Here is a 17,756-nt window from a genome sequence, read left to right as displayed (position 1 = left end):
ATGACAGCCATTACTGGTGTCTTGGAAGCCTAATGGTTTGGTGATTAACTCGATGACTTGCAAACAGCCTCCTTTGTCCCATAAGCCCAAGGAGTAGTTGGTGCTAGAAAGACATGTGACCATACCACTTTTGAACCTAGTGTTTTTCCATGGTGCTGGGGTCCCGGGGGGGGGGGGGGGGGGGGGGGGGGGGGGGGGATTTAAGCAATGGAAAGCTATTAGTGCTTTGTCTTCCTCTAGTTTGAAAAAATGCCTGGCACACTATAAAAGAATATAAAGAACTTTAAAAAGGGCTGGAGACCCAAGTCAGAATAAAAGACTTTGACTCTGATTTAAAAGAAAGACCTGAATTAATAACTGGGTAAGAATTTGCATGTTACAAGTTTCTTAGTGAAGAACTAGCTAAGTGTTTTCTATTCATCTTAATTTAGTAACTTACTTGGATCTGTTTGTTTTTACTTGCAACCATTTAAAATCTTACTTTTCGTATTTAATAAAATACACTTTTACTTATCAGGTCCAGTCTAAACGATTGCCACCTATGATGGAGCAACCACAATGTATCTCTCATTGATAAAGGGAGCTTACCAGATGAGCTTTCATTGTGTAAATCTTTTAAATAAAGATGACAGGTTCATTTGAAGTTTTGATTCCTTTTCGGAGTTGGTTTCCCAGGTGCAGTGCCCTACAAAACTATGTCCTCACAAAACTAAAGTGATTCAGGGTCTGCACTGCTCAACAGGGAGATGTCCTAGTTACTCAAGGACAGAGGTACCTCGACTGGGGGAGACCAGAGTATTTGGCTCATCAGGAACAGGTGGTGGGAAGCCCAAGATCAAAAAAGCGGATGTCAGTGGCATGATCAGCACATTGGGGGAACAATCCTATGGGTCTTCTGTGATTGCAGCCCACCACACTTTTTCCTAGAAGCCCAGTATTGACTCTTTCAACATTTTATCTGTGTGTCTGAATTTTGGTTTTTACCCGTTTCACCAAATTTGCCATTGTCCTGAAGTTAAGCCTGCTGGCCTGTAATTGCCTTTTTTATATCAAGAGCAACAGCATTTTACAGACATGGAAGATGATGATAAGTCCTTGCCTAAAACAGCTTACAATCTAAATTATGCTTGACTAGAGTGGTATCTTGTCAAAGGTTACTGCTCATTGTACATCAACAGAAAGCTGTCCATTATTAATGTTCAATAATGTAAATAATGTACAATTGTATTCCTTTAAAAAAAAAAGTATACTTACAGCCTGATTAGGCAGATTGTCAGTCTTAAGTTCCCTGTGATTGGAATACTGAATATAAACAGGCTGACTGCGGAGGTGAGGCGTAACGGGAGTGTAGTAGTTCACCATAGTAACAGCGGCTTCTTCAGAAGCCATTTCCAAGAAAGCCTAAAATCAACAGAAATATTGCAATTTTCAATGTTTTATTGTTTGCATAACAGACTGAAGAATCATTTAGCCATAAAATTCACCTTGTCTAAAAAAAATCATGTGAACTACAAGTACAGATATGACTTGCTCAATATGTAAAAACAAATATAATTTACTATTTATTTTTTCAAAATACTTTCAGGATTTGCAATTACTGTAGAGTTAACCCTCAAATCCTTTTTTAATTGTATTACAGGAAAAGAGCCCACAACCTGATCATGTTTCCAGGGAGGCATTAAACATATGATGTATGGAGTGCTCTCAACATCCAATAGAAAACAGTTTTCTATATCGCTTTTTTAAATCCTAAATTGAGAACTGCTGCCTATTTCACATTTAAGTGGTGGTGTTTTTTTTGAACACATAATGCTCAGTGTTCGCCATGTTGACATCCTCATTCCTACCACAGAAATTCATTAGGGCCTGCAGACCGCCAAAAAGCACACAGACAAGTCAATTTTTGTATCATTATTTTGCAGTGATTTGTATATAACTAGGAGGTTGTGCCCTCAACTTGTTAAGCTCGCATGACCCCCTCTCCCCTGGGGCAGGAGCAGGTTGGGTAGGTGTCTAGCTGGGGGGGGGGAGGGCGCAGAGAGGGGGATGAGTTCAGATGGCAAAGAGGAGGAGGGGCAGGGGGCTTTGGGCACAGATGGTGGAGTGAACCCAGCTCCAGCAGCTCTTCCCTGACAGCACAGCACCCCAGGGTATGAAGTAGGAGCCAGAGCTGGAGCAGCCCATGCCCAAAGGAGATGGCACTGGGGCTGGCCACAGTAAGAAAAAACATGATTTTATTATTTTATTATTTTATATTCACACACACACACACACACACACACACACACACACACACACACACACACGAGATAAACTTTACAAAATCAAGCAATTTGAAAAAATTGCCTTACTTTACCCACGTAGTAAATCTGAATGATACACAGGGATTGTGGATGTGACACAATCATAGAATACTAGGACTGGAAGGGACCTCAAGAGGTCATTGAGTCCAGTCCCCTGCCCTCATGGCAGGACCCGGTACTGTCTAGACCATCCCTGATAGATATTTATCTAATCTACTCTTAAAATATCTCCACAGATGGAGATTCCACAACCTGCCTAGGCAATTTATTCCAGTGTTTAACCACCTGACAGTTAGGAACTTTTTCCTAATGTCCAACCTAAACCTCCCTGGCTGCAGCAGTTTAAGCCCATTGCTTCTTGTTCTAGCCTCAGAGGCCAAGGAGAATAATTTTTCTCCCTCCTCCTTGTGACACCCTTTTAGATACTTGAAAACCGCTATCATGTGTCCTCTCAATCTTCTCTTTTCCAAACTAAACAAGCCCAATTCTTTCAGTCTTCCTTCATAGGTTATGTTCTCTAGACGTTTAATCATTCTTGTTGTTCTTCTCTGGGCCTTCTCCAATTTCTGCACATCTTTCTTGAAACACGGTGCCCAGAACTGGACACAATACTCCAAGTGAGGCCTAATCAGCATCACATCAACCAAGAGAGTAATCCATTGATGGTTGGGGACCTATATCCCCACTGTGTTGCAAGCACAAACATGTGGCAGGGATAGTTATATTGAACTTTAGTGACTACAACATTCCTGTAAAGAATTTTATAGATTCCTGGAACCCAATGCTATCTCCCCATTACCCAATCAGCCGAACAGGGGAATATATGTACTAAGTTAAGCAGTATTATAGAGCACAAACTAGAAGCTGGTTAGTGTCAAATGACATAACCTAATTCCTAGAACAGTGGGTTAATAAATACCAACTATATGAAATTTAAAAATAAAGATTTCCTGTTTATTCAGGATGAAGATTAGGTTTTCTTTAAATAAAAAAAAATAAAACAGATAACCATAATTCTTTATCCTCAGCTTGATGTTTGAGAACAGCTGTTCATATCAATGTAGTTCATTGGTGTGCAATTACTTTTGTATATGACAGACAATAGAAAGCATTACCCAGCATGCTGTATATTAAACAATAGGATAATTCTATTTTATCTCTTCCAATAATATAAAGAATGGCATATTATATTGGACATTTACACAGATTTTGAGATCAATACAATTGCATCATTTCATAAAGTTTTAAAACCGATGTGTTGAAAGTCTCAAATAATCTATAAAATAATTGGCCCTACAATTTTTCAACCAAATGCGATACCAAAGAGGTAAACTCGTATATAAATAGTGCCCTCTTGCATTTCAGTCCTACAAATAATTACATACCTGGCTTTTTCCTTTCAACATCAAGAGATTTGTTACTTTGCCGAAAGGGAGACCTAATGAAATGACCTCTGCTTCAGTGACATCATTTGGAATTTTACGAAGGTGAAGGACACGAGAAGGGGAGCAGGGAGATCTGTCTCCTTTAAATTTCTTGTTGTCATTCCCATTAGCTAAAATATTAGAGAAAGAACAATTACTATAAGATGCATATTTTAATTCTAAAATAATTAAACAACAAGAAGTCCTGTGGCACCTTATAGACTAACAGATTTCTTGGAGTATAAGCTATCGTGGGCAAAGACCCACTTCATCAGATGCATGTGGTCTTTCGTAGTCTGCCCACAAAAGCTAATGCTCCAATAAATCTGTTAGTCTATAAGATGCCACAGGACTTCTCATCGCTTTTGCAGATTCAGACTAACACGGCTACCCCTCTGATACTTCTAAAATAATTAGATTGTTACCTTTACTATTATTAAAGCTGATCCTCATCTGAAGTCATCAATATTAAAAGACATTCTATAATTTATTCGATTAAAAACATCAAAAGTAGTTTAGAAATACATCTGCTCCCAATTTCCTCTGCAAACTTGCATGGATTTAGAGCCACCGGGTCCTTTAAGTACCACATGTATCATGTCATGTACAGTAAGTCAACCAACTAATTATATACTGAAGGGCAATTAGAGTAAAAAATTTGCCACCAGCCACTTCCATGGTCTATTCTTCCCCATCACCCTTTTTCTGTTGCTTATATATTCCTTGATTGTAAAATCATTACGGTATGAAGGATCTAATGTGACTAAAGCAACTAGTAAGACTAGAGGTTATGAATATAAGTGACATGTAAGAACAAAAAACTCTACCACATTCATAGGTAAAAACAATAAGAAACCACTATCGTATGGTCAAATGCACCTATAAATAAGAAATACCATATCCTCTAATCTTATTGAGCTAGATACAATTTCAAAAGTGTGATTTTTAATTTTACAGTGCCCATCTCAGTGACACACATGGTTAGAAAGCACTTATCAGAAACCTTAGAACATCTGCTGTGAGAAGCTGGCAAAATACATTTTTGTTCTTTTAAGTATATCCTGCTGCACAATAAGAAACCAGGCTGCACCACACTGTAATCTGAAGAAAGAAGACAACACCACTTTCTTCTTATATTGTCCCTGTCACAGTTCAGGGCAATTATAGTTGTATTACCCCTCCCTGGCCTACTAAGGTGACCAACTTTAGGCTTCTGGTTTTTAGCTGTCCCATCTTGGACAGGGATTCTCTAGGCAAACCAGTTGACACAGGTTGTCCAAAAGAGTCATTTTGGTTTGGAATATTGCTCAATACAGTCAATCTGCAGTCCATAACATTTCACAGGGGTCAGACGTGTCCCCTCTAGTGAGGTATGTACATTCAATCATAGCCCACAGTAATACATAACCTTAGCATTTAGCACAATGGACTCCAATATCCTTGAAAAACCTTACTGAATTAAATGATTAGAGGTCTAGAGAACATGACCTATGAAGGAAGACTGAAGGAATTGGGTTTGTTTAGTTTGGAAAAAAGAAGATTGAGGGGGGACATGATAGCAGTTTTGGGGTATCTAAAAGGGTGTCACAAGGAAGAGGGAGAAAACTTGTTCATCTTGGCCTCTGAAGGCTAGAACAAGCAGCAATGGGCTTTAACTGCAGCAAGAGAGGTTTAGGTTGGACATTAGGAAAAAGTTCCTAACTGTCAGGTGGTTAAACACTGGAATAAATTGCCCAGGGAGGTTGTGGAATCTCCATCTCTGGAGATATTTAAGAGTAGGTTAGATAAATGTCTATCAGGGATGGTCTAAACAGTACTTGGTCCTGCCATGAGGGCAGGGGACTGGACTCGATCTCTCGAGGTCCCTTCCAGTCCTGGTATTCTATGATTCTATGATTTTTTGTGGGAAATTAACATCTCTGTGTTACCATAGGCCAAAAGGATCTTTGCCCAAGTTTACAAGAACCTTATCTGCCAAAGGAAAAAAAATAATTATGGTAATGAGTTCAAGAAGTATTGTCCACAAGGATCCCACTATTGGTATGCACATCTTTCTGCCCAATGTCTGTTGGGGCTGTGTGTGCACTTTGCACACCTTCACCCTCCAACATTAAGGGTGAGTCCAGACTACACTCTTCCTTTGAAAGAGTCTTTCAAAAAAGTTTCTTTTGAAAGAGATGGTTTAGACAGCCACAACTTTTTCGAAAGAGCACCCAGACAATCTGGATGCTCTTTCAAAAAGAGCCTGGTTTGCAGTCAAGAATGCCTTTTTCAAAAGAGCACTTTCAAAAAAAGGTGTTCCTCCTCATAAAATGAGGTTTACCGCTGTCCAAAAAGCGCTGTGTTCTTTTGATTTAATTTCCAAAGAACACAGTAGCAGTCTAGATGCAGGTAAAGTATGTTTGTTTGTTTGTTTTGATTTTTTTTTTTTAAAGGCCCCTTTTTTCGAATACCCACTGCAGTCTAGACATAGCCTAAGGAAAGTATGATCAAGCAGATACCATTCAGTTCTTTCACCAATACAGAAATCCAGATAAGAACTCCATACCACTTGATAAGGAAGGAGAGTCTTGAGATCCAAATGAACAAAAGCATCTTGCAAAACGTATTACCGTAAAAAGACAGAGTAATCCAGGAGGGATCCCATTGTAGGTGTGTAATTAGCAATTCTCTCTCAAGTAGTTAGTTAGATCGGATTCCTATCACACAACTACTATAGGAGAGTCCTTCCAAACTGAGCTTCTGATCTAGAAACTGACACAATGGAGTAGGGATTGGTAAATATATGAACTGAACTTCAAGTGGGCATACTACAGAACACAGAAATAGGGATTTTTCCAAAAGCAGACTACAGATGTCAGAGCCCTAGCAGAGCGTCTCCCTGACTTGAGGGAGAAAGACAGTTACTTAATGAGCAGGAAATCTTAATGCAGTCTAACTCATTTTGAGTCTGAGAAAACAGGCTGCACTTTAGACTTACCAAAAACCACATAGTCTGGCTTTGCCCTAGCAAGATAAAAAACACAATCTTAAGAATGTCTACAGTGGAGAGTTTAGCCTCCACAGGAGAACTTTTGGAGAGGGAGGGAAGGGGGAACAATAAGTATATAAATTGATTCACATGAAAAAATACAAAAAATGTTTGTAAAACATTTTGGACGTGGCTTGAATGCAATTCTGTCCTTATGAAAAAACACAGTACAGAAGGTCTATCAAAAAACCTTGACAAGAGTACAGCAATCAAGTACCAGGCAGAGAACAGCTCCCAACTTGTGGAAATAGCTTTAAAAATCTAAATAGTGTTGGATAGAGGAAATACAGTATGATCTCAGGATCAACTGAGGCAAAGCTTTCTCAGCTCAACTCAATCCATACAATGAATAAGGGCACTACTGATCTTCATATACTTCAAGAAAAATTCTCAGCAACGAACCACTGATTTAACACTTGAACTCATCCAAAAATCTAATCAAGAGTCTGCTTTAGTCTACTGGATTTCATTCCACGTTACATGACACATGTAAGATTACACCTTTGGCTCCTTCAAACCCAGGATGAACTTACTGGTTCAAGCTGGCTGTTCTCTCTGCTTTAGTGAACAGACCCTCAGAATGGAATCCATCATCAACTGGCCTTTTGTAGCCACTACCTTGAATTTATTTTTGGTCTCCTCAAAGTTTTTTGGATTGATGTAGAAGCTCGTCCCATTGCAAGCCAACAAGACAGGATAGGTGGTGATATGAAGTAGCAAACTAGCAAGAGGAGTAAACTTACCTTCGCAGAAGATCTGTTTAAGCTCCTTATGTACGAGTGTTGATTTAGGGAGTATATGGTCAATAATCTTGTTTTACTACTTATCTTTGCCAGGAAGTTCTAAGTATCTAGTAATTTGCTTATGTTTTACAAAGGCTAATATATGCCCACAATCCATTTGCACAGTTCCATTTGCACAGTTCACCTGGAGCAGTGCATGATGGTCTAGTTCTGAGGTATAGTATAGGAGTGCATTTTCACACATGCCTCAGTGTACATAAGAAAATGTACTGTACATATGGATGGGAAAAACATCTACATATGGATGGAAAAGATGAACACTGTTCATAAGTGGCTTTGAGAGCATTCATGCATCTCAGGCAGGCATAGGGCTGCTTGTCACTAGCAAAACCTTGTGAGCGCGCTCAGGCTGAAGAGTTAAAGGAAACACAGCATTCCTACTGTTCTAAACTGTATCCTGAGGGTCCCATCACAACGTTAAGTGCACAAATTTTTCCACAAGGTCATCTTTCTTATTGTGAGGCTCTTCTCAATCTGAAAGTGCTTTGAATGGTATGGCTGAGCCACCCCTAGAAAATTCTTTAAGAGGATACAACTTTAATCTACATCTCAATGCAGCTGAATAAGGAGCACAGGAAAGATATTGATAGTTCCACAGAGACAAAGGGAAAAGGGACTGTGCCCCATATCGGAAGTCTATATAGTACACAAACATGTACACTAGGGAACATAAGACCTCCCTGAGGCATGTGATCTATGATGACAGGGACTCCTTTCCAAGGCTTTTGTCAAGTATCAATAAAGGCAAAGGAGGAGGTCTACTGCAAAAAATGACAATTCCTAAAATGTAGAAAATAGAAGAGACTAAGACCTCACAGTATGGAGGTGGGTACAACTACCAAAGAAGTTGGATGTAAAGAAGTTTCATCTCGGTATCTAGGACTTCAGTACAGGCTCAGATTTAGATAATACAGAGGACATAAAGAGTTTAAAAAATGCATTTTATTTAAATCTGATTTAAATACTTTTTAAATGAATCTATTTAAAATTAAACTAGCATTTTGTCATCCTATATTTAGAACTAAAAACATACCAGAATTATTAAAATAATTTACATTAAAGACAAAAATTCAAGCCAAACTTATTTGCTATACATTTTCTGAAGAACACACCACAGAACTGGTAGAAATTACTGACAAAGCACCTGAAGCCAGAGTTGATTAACAGATAAAAATCAGCTTTTCACAGCAGTAGTCACTTCAAGACGGAACACCTTTATTTCAACGTATTCTAATATTTCAGTGCAATAGCTTGCTCATTCAGAGAATGGTTACCATTTGGAGTTGAAAAAAAGCCAGAGAGCTTGTATTCCTCTTCCAGTTGATGAATATAAATGAGGCCTGAGGATGAGATCCAGTAGTTCTAACATCTTGAAGAGCAGTGACCAGAAATAATCAGAATCGTAGAACACTAGAACTGGAAGGAACCTCGAGAGGTCATCAAGTCCAGTCCCCTGCCCTCATGGCAGGACTCAGTACCATCTAGACCATCCCTGACAGATGTCTATCTAACCTGCTCTTAAATATCTCCAGAGATGGAGATTCCACAACCTCCCTAGGCAACTGTCATGGCTCCTTCCCCACTCTGGCATGATAAATGCAGGAGTGGGGGCCAGCAAAAGTACCCCAAAAACCTTATCTACCAGGCTTTGGTATAAAACTTCCCCCCAAAATCTTAACCTAGATTTTAGGGATAAAATCCCGCTGCCACCACCCAAGTATTGATAAGAAAATCAGGGGAAAGATCACTTGGGAAATCTCACCCCTAAAATACAAACCAGGACACAAAAATTAACCAATGCCAGGTTAAGAAAAGAAAAGAGAAAGAACTTTTATCATCAGTACAATATTCCTGTTGAACGCATAATGACTAGATGAAAAAGTAACAAAGTAATATACTCATGGAGGAGAAACCCACCATCAGCGAGGAGCTTAGTTACAAAAGAGAGCAAAAAGCATTTTTAAATGCCCAGACATCAGATCCCATTTCCCAAAACATAAAACAATAAAACCTAACTGATTTATCTAAACTTTACCCTACTTACTGAAGAGTGAAGAGTCTATTCTTGGAGGGAGACACTCTGTCTGTCCCCCTCAGTAGATGGAGAGAAACTGCCCAGGACAAAAGGAGGGAGAAACCAAACATTCCTTTGTCCCAGTTTGAAATTCCTACCTACATTTCTATTGGCTGAATCTACCTGACTTAGGTAAGGTTAACCCCTTAGTTCCCAGGCTGTTGGCTAACCCTCATGATCATGACAGCAACTTATTCCAGTATTTGACCACTCTGATAGTTAGGAACTTTTTCCTAATGTCCAACCTAAACCTCCCTTGCTGCAGTTTAAGCCCATTGCTTCTTGTCCTATCCTCAGAGGCCAAGGAGAATAATTTTTCTCCCTCTTCGTGACACCCTTTTAGATACCTGAAAACTGCTATCATGCCCCTCTCAGTCTTCTCCTTTCCAAACGAAACAAGCCCAATTCTTTCAGTCTTCCTTCATAGGTTATGTTCTCTAGACCTTTAATCATTCTTGTTGTTCTTCTCTGAACCTTCTACAATTTTTCCACATCTTTCTTGAAATGTGGTGCCCAGAATTGGACGCAGTACTCCAACTGAGGCCTAATCAGCGCAGAGTAGAGCGGAAGAATGAATTCTTGTGTCTTGCTCACAACACACCTCGAATCATGTTTGCTTTTTTTTGCAACAGCATCACACTGTTGACTCATATTTAGCTTGTAGTCCACTATGACCACTAAATCCCTTTCTGCAGTTCAATTCACTAAAATGCTTCCTTTGTGTAACAAGTCTTAAATGCAAAACAAGTTTTGATAAACTTTTCTTTTTAAATCCAGCATATGTAAGGTAGTTTTCTTTAACTAATGCATATTTTTTAAATAATAATTTTGTGCATTTTAAGTCAGTTCCAATTTCCATAGTGTGGGGGAGCCTGCATTACCCTGCCTTGGCAGTACCTGGTGATGTCTGCTTTGTCCAAAGTGTAGATTTCTGGCCTGCTCAAGTCTGATATAACAAAGCATGCAGGCAGGGCCCGAGAGTCAGGAATTGTTATGCGTAACAATGCAGATTAAGCATAGTATGCGAGACCACCTCAAGAACACACAGGACAAGCAGCCTTGTACTGGTACTTGTTTCTGATCAGCAAAAAGTACAGATGCAGCCATAAAACTGTTAACTGTGCACATAGCAGTGGCATTCTGAGTAGCAGGATCTACCCCAAATAGGGGCGTATCCTAAATAATACGTAATCAATTGGTAAATATTATTAGAATGACCAAGTCTCGCTTTGCTATAAATTGGGTTTAGTAAGAACAATCGGTGGGGGGAGGGGGGGGGGGCGCAGGAATAGGCAGGGTTGACCAACACATCCTGCTTGAGGTAACTAGAAGTGATTAGATCCTTCACACCGGCTATGTTCCTATGGGTGGGAAAACATGGAACTACAACCTCCTGCCTGGCACCGTAGGTAGTATACAGGTGAAGTGTAATGAATTAGGCTTTATTATTGTATATAGTAGATCTGTTAGTAACTGCTTTTGAATTGCTTTGCACTGTATTTGGTTTAGAATTTATAGAATTTAAGGTTTAAATTGTATAGTATTTGTTCTTAAGGCTTGTAAACTTAAAAAACTGTATTAACTGCTTAAAGCTTGCAACAAATAAAGTGGTTAAGTAGCCCTGAAGTGTACTGGTTTCCCTTGGAGCTAAAATAAATCCAACCACACGACACACATAAATGCAGCTTAATAAAAATATCACAAGGAAAAATTATTCCAGGCAAATAAGAAATGCATCATTCACTATTTTCTAATGCAATCAAAAATAAAAATTAAGAATTTAAATGTATGTTATACTATATCAACATACCTTTATGTAAGCTAATTATATATTACATCTTCCAACCAGAACTGCCACCAAAGTTAATGTAAAGAAAATATATGGACTTGCAACTCAACTTGCTTCAATGGTTACTAACCAATAAGAATAAATCTTTCTTTAGGAAAAATTACTATAATATAGAAACTATAAATGTAGAACAGATTAAAATGCATATTTAAATCCAGGTTTCCTGCTTGCTGATTTAAATCAGTTCACTTTATAAAGGAAGAGACACAAAAAAGACACTTGTTCTGAAGTGGTCAACAGGTCTTCAGGATACGTAAAAGCAGGTTTATTTGATTAACAAGATGTTATCTTTGTCAACAATACTGGGATGAATGGTACCTATTATCTAATATAAGTAAGGCTTAATATACACCACACCAACAGGCACCATGTGCACAATACATGTAAAATGTGTACAATATAAATAAATGTTAGGAAGTTAACAGTCCCACAATTTTGCTTTCTCACATCAAGCATTGCACAACACTTTACAAAGATGAAGTCAACTTTGGCATTAGAAAATAGGAAACTTGTCAAAGCAAAGATGCATTAATACTTTGTACCAAGTACAGTTAGGGAGTACTTCCATGGTTCATCAACACTTGGAATGTGGTACTCAAATGAGATATGGGACAAAACACAGCAAAGCCAAGACAAAGCTCCCACAAATTATAAGTGGCAAGTAAATAGCTGTGACTCGTAAAAATCATACTATAAATACTATTAACTGAAAAGCATACCTTTGACGTATATCTTCTTTGAAAGATGAACATGCTGCAAAAATTCACTTCCCTGAAGGTGATTGTGTGGGTCTCCTTTTTTGTATTATTGGGCTTACAGACAGTATTTTGACACTACACCCCATAGTCGTCGTAGTAATATTAAGATATGATCATGAAATCACCATGATGAATTTTGGTATAAAATAAGTCACATGACATGCCATTGGAAAAGTTATATTTTGAGGAATATGATTATCTTACTAGAATGAATGTATTGTTTTTGTAACTGAAGTTACAAATACTATGTATCTGTATTGAAATTGTGCTTAGTCTGCATGGCACACACAAGAAGCCCTTTTCTGAGCAAAGAAACCAGACAATGCTGATGGACAAACAGTAAAGGCAACGTACTGTGGAATAGTGTAGCGTAACTTTTCTGTGCGAGTTTTGGCCAGCCTGTAAGCAATGGCTACTATAACAATTCAAGGGCATGTAGTCAATCCACGTCTTTGGATTCCATCGTGGGATGTCAGTAAAATTTAAATATTTAAATTAATGGAGATTGCCTCTCTCCTAGAACTGGAAGGGACCTTGAAAGGTCATCGAGTCCAGTCCGCTGCCTTCACAGCAGGACCAAGTACCATCCCCGACAAATATTTGCCCCAAATCCCTAAATGGCCTCTGCAAGGATTGAACTCACAACCCTGGGTTTAGCAAGCCAATGCTCAAACCACTGAGCTATCCCTGCCTCCCAGACATAAGAATGGCCATACTGGGTCAGACCAAAGGCCCACCTAGCCCAGTATCCTGTCTGCCGACAGTGGCCAGCACCAGGTGCCCCAGAGAGGGTGGACCGAAGACAATGATCAAGCGATTTATCTCCTGCCATCCCTCTCCAGCCTCTGATAACAGAGGCCAAGGACACCATTTTATCCCCTGGCTAACAGCCTTTTATGGACTTAACCTCCATGAAATTATCTAGCTTCTCTTTAAACTTAATTATAGTCCTAGCCTTCACAGCCTTGACCGCCAATTTTCTTCCACTATTTGATCTGAGGAAGTGGGTCTGGCCCATGAAAGCTCATCACTTAATCATAGAATCATAGGACTGGAAGGGACCTCAAGAGGTCATTGAGTCCAGCCCCCCACCCTCAAGGCAGGACCAAGCTCCGTCTACACCATCCCTGACAGATGTCTGTCTAACCCAGTGGTCGGCAACCCGCGGCTCGCGAGCCACATGCGGCTCTTTACACGCTTTAATGCGGCTCTTCTGTGTGCCGGGCGCCCGCTCCCCTCCCTCCTCTCGGGCGGCCGCCCCAAAAGTCTAGTTACTAGACCAAACCGCAATTCAAACCGCATTTGGAGTGGGGCGGGGCCGCAGGGGGCGGGTGGGCGTGGGCCGGGATCCAATGGGGCTCCGGGGGCGGGGCCTCACCTGGGAAGGGGGCCGGGTGGTGTTTCTCGGCACCTCCTGCTGCTCAGCGCCGCTTCGTGTGAGTGCCGGGCCGGGGGGCAGTGAGATGGGGGGGCGGGAATAGGAGGGCATAGAGATAGTGGGGGGGGGTAAAGGAAGGGGGCTAGAGGCGGGGACGGGGGGGGCGCCGCCCGGGCAGAGTGGCGGGTGGAGGAACCGTGGGACGGAGGGGAAGATGGGGCGGGGGGGAGAAGGAGGGGGCAGGGGCGGGGAAAGGAGGGCAGTGGGGCGGGGGGGGGGAATGGAGGGGGCAGGGGCAGGGGCGGAGGGGGAGAATGGAGGGGGCAGGGGCAGTGGGACGGGTGGGGAGAAAGGAGGGGGCAAGGGCAGTGGGGGGGTGGCGCCCAGGGCAGCACGGCGCCCGGCCGGACACACAGCGGGGCGGGGGAGTGGACGAGACAGGGGCACTGGGAAGGAGTAGAGGACGGGGCGGGTCAGTGAGGCGGGCGGGGACGGAGAGGGCAGACGGGGAAGTGGCAGGAAGGGCGGGGTGCGGGAAAGGACAGTGCGGACGCGTGGAGGAGGGGCAGATCAGACACTTCTTTTCGTTGCGGGAAGTCGGGGTGTCTGCATTGTATGGTCGGGGGGTGGTGGCGTTGGGGTCTCTACACGGAGCTGCCTGTCTCTGGTGCTGGGACCCCAGTCTCTTGGGGCGGGCTGCCTTTGCTCACGGGTCTCACTCCTTGCTTCACAGCTCGTTTGTTTTGTTGCGGAGCCTTTTCTCAGCTGAGACCCCCACCCTGGCTGGCCTGTGCTGCTGTTGCGCTTTGAACGTTATGCTAAGCATTTTGGAGCATTTAGTTTGAACCTGTGTAAAACACTCCTGGGCAGATAAACGGCCCGGGAGAGTAGAGGGGTGGATTTTAGCGATGCTTCATTCTGAATTTTTGCTTGGTCTGAAATGAGAGAAGAAGTTTCTTTCTGTGTGAATTAAACAGTCTGTAAAATACTAGTTCTTTCTTATCGTAATCACTCGGAGGGGCCTGTGCAAAGATACTCAGTGCAGTAGGTCCCTTATCATGATAGCCAGAGACCCGACAACACACAGATACCTCTAAGAAGTGTTAACAAGAACAGCCGGGATTCTGGAAACTGGAAGCTCTCTAAAAATCCAGTGCAGTCTTCACCCTTGAGGTTACTCACTTCTTGCAATTGAACAATGAAAATAGGGCGATTGGGTTGCAGGATTTGGTTTTTTTTATTGTAGCCTTTCTGTAATTGTTCCAGTGAGTTAATGCACTTCCTCATGTTTGGATTGCAGATACTGCTGGGGAAGCTTTGTTTATTTAAAACTGACCTGCTGGGAGGGGGTTGTTCCTTTTGTGCTGCTTTGTGATGTGTAACTGTAGCCTGAACATTTTAAGGTTTTATTTGCTTTCTGTGACCTTATAGTTAGGAATTTCAAGCTTGAGATGTGAATTTGGACAGAGGGAGACTGATCTGAAATACTGAGCTGGCAGCATAGAGATGGTAGTTGAACTTCTTTGCAATTTAGTTTACTTGGCTATAAGGTATAGATGAAGAGCCCTATACAACTTCCACAGAAAGATGGAGTGGGGATGAGGATTTTCAGAAAGACCTATTGATGGAGGATTAGAGATGTAGGGGAATCAGAAGAGAACAGTTCACTGCTGAGGAAAAGGGTTTTAACTCATGCTCACTAAGGCACAGCAATTTAGCTTTAAACTTGGGTTGGCAGTGCTAGCTCATCTGAGGCTGCCCTATAGACTTTAACAGTATACTAATAAGAGTTAAATGCTGTGTTGCTGTATCTTCACTGTTTTGTCCTAAATTAGCTACCCTTGAGTTAAGCATACTTTTTTTATGTAGACATACCCAAGAGTGGTGAAAAGGCATACTTGCATGCAGAATATTCTCAATAAAAACTTATTGAAACTAAAAACAGTGTACCATCCTATGTATTTTCGGGTTTAAAAATGTGGCTCTCAAAATAAATTTCAATTGTGGTTTTGGCGAGATTTGGCTCAGTTGAAAAAAAAGGTTGCCCACCACTGGTCTAACCTGTTCTTAAATATCTCCAGAGAGGGAGATTCCACCACCTCCCTTGGCAATTTATTCCAATATTTGACCACCCTGACAGTTAGGAATTTTTTCCTAATGTCCAATCTAAACCTCCCTTGCTGCACTTTAAGCCCATTACTCCTTGTCCTGTCCTCAGAAACCAAGAGGAACAAATTTTCTCCTTCCTCCTTGTGACACCCTTTTAGATATTTGAAAACCGCTATCATGTCCCCCCTTAATCTTCTTTTTTCCAAACTAAACAAGCACAGTTCATGAAGCCTGGCTTCATAGGTCATGTTCTCTAGACCTTTAATCATTCTTGTCACTCTTCTCTGTACCCTTTCCAATTTCTCCACATCTTTCTTGAAATGTGGCGCCCAGAACTGGACACAGTACTCCAGCTGAGGCCTAACTAGTGCAGAGTAGAGCGGCAGAATGACTTCACGAGTTTTGCTTACAACACACCTGTTGATACAACCTAGAATCATATTTGCTTTTTTTGCAACAGCATCACACTGTTGACTCATATTCAACTTGTGGTCCACTATGACCCCTAGATTCCTTTCCGCCATGCTCCTTCCTAGACAGTCGCTTCCCATCTTGTATGTATGGAACTGATTGTTCCTTCCTAAGTGGAGCACTTTGCATTTCTCTTTATTAAACCTCATCCTGTTTACCTCTGACCATTTCTCTAACTTGCTAAGGTCATTTTGAATTATGTCCCTATCCTCCAAAGAAGTTGCAACCCCACCCAGTTTGGTATCATCTGCAAACTTAATAAGCGTGCTCTCTATCCGAATATCTACATCATTGATGAAGATATTGAACAGTACGGGTCCCAAAACAGACCCTTGCGGAACTCCACTTGTTATCCCTTTCCAGCAGGATTTAGCGCCGTGAACAACAACTCTCTGACTATGGTTATCCAGCCAATTATGCACCCACCTTATCGTGGCCCTATATAAGATATATTTGCCTAGTTTATCAATAAGAATATCATGCGAGACCGTATCAAATGCCTTACTAAAGTCTAGGTATATGACATCCACCGCTTCTAATAAACCATCTTGTTAGTCTTTAAAGTGCTACATAGTCCTGGTTTTTTGTTATATCTAAATACAGACCTCAAACTAATCTAAAACTCTGTTAACTTTAGCAAGAAAATAATTTAAGAGCTGAATTTTGCAGTACTTCAGATTAAAGTCAGAGTCAACCATGAAAGTATTAAACCACAAAACTGTCACCTATTCCATCATTAATAAAATCTAAATTATTGGAAATTGCCATTTTTTTCAACTATTAAGTCTGAGAAGTATCTTGATGTAGAGAGCTAGCCTTGCCTTATTGTACAATCTACATATATACAAACATCCCACTCACTGTTAGGTTTAGGTTTTTCAGATGCATATGGTAATGGCTCCCACAGCACAACCACATTTTTAAGTGACATGGGAAGAGCTGAATACCCAAAGAAGCAGGTAGTCTTAAAGAACCAGATCTCTTTGGCTAGTGTTGCCGCCTCAGAATTATTTCCATCTCTCTCAATCTTCTGAAGCACTCTTAAAAACAGAATGGGAGGAAAGCATAAAGAATGGGCTCCTGGGAATCTCTACAGATATTACTGGTTTGATCGTGCTATTAAGAGGAGGTAATTGTTGGCCCACTACATAAAATTTTCAGTGACTTCACCAGTGCTGAAAAAATTATTTCAGGTTTTGCAGTGCCGTGTCTCTATTTGTAGGTGCCACAGCTCTGTAGTAGATCTTTGTTCAAGTTTCAAGCAATCAGGAAACATGTTCACCAATCTGAATGGGTTTCTCAGGTTCTAAAGGGGGGAGGTAGGTGTATGTTGATTAGTTATAGAATACAATACTACTCATTAATTCCCACAAGGATCACTACAGAATGAATCCAGGCACCTTTGCTCCCTAAGAGCCTGACTTTCCTGTCTCTCTAGGAATCTAAGACTCGGGGGCCTGCTCACAGAGAGGTTACATGAGAGTGTGCACAACGTTAAATTTTCTGTAACTGTGCTAACATTGCTAAGCTATAAAAGCATCATAAATTTATTATTT

General features: G+C 41.0%; 1 protein-coding gene and 1 long non-coding RNA gene across 5 annotated transcripts in view; both read right to left on the bottom strand.

Annotated features, from left to right (window-relative positions):
• PTBP3 (polypyrimidine tract binding protein 3) overlaps positions 1-17,756 on the bottom strand; it is a 106,563-nt gene that overhangs the window by 47,016 nt on the left and 41,791 nt on the right. For 2 of the 4 annotated variants that reach the window (XM_075931420.2, XM_075931419.2), the window contains 2 exons: positions 3,689-3,858; positions 1,255-1,401 (listed from right to left, as the gene is read on the bottom strand). In XM_075931420.2, the coding sequence (XP_075787535.1) occupies positions 1,255-1,401; positions 3,689-3,858 (317 nt within the window). The remainder of the gene's footprint in view (positions 1-1,254; positions 1,402-3,688; positions 3,859-17,756) is intronic. The other 2 variants (XM_075931422.2, XM_075931423.2) reach the window with 1 other exon arrangement.
• On the bottom strand, positions 6,137-16,175 carry LOC149524116 (uncharacterized). Its single transcript, XR_016349842.1, has 2 exons — positions 15,673-16,175; positions 6,137-13,380 (listed from the first exon to the last, which is right to left on the bottom strand). It is a non-coding gene; the product is annotated as an uncharacterized LOC149524116 (long non-coding RNA).

This window comes from Pelodiscus sinensis, chromosome 6 (assembly GCF_052426305.1).
Source record: "Pelodiscus sinensis isolate ZL-2025 chromosome 6, ASM5242630v1, whole genome shotgun sequence".
In the NCBI taxonomy this organism is placed as follows: domain Eukaryota; kingdom Metazoa; phylum Chordata; order Testudines; family Trionychidae; genus Pelodiscus; species Pelodiscus sinensis.
This window is presented reverse-complemented; position numbering and strand designations above follow the sequence as displayed.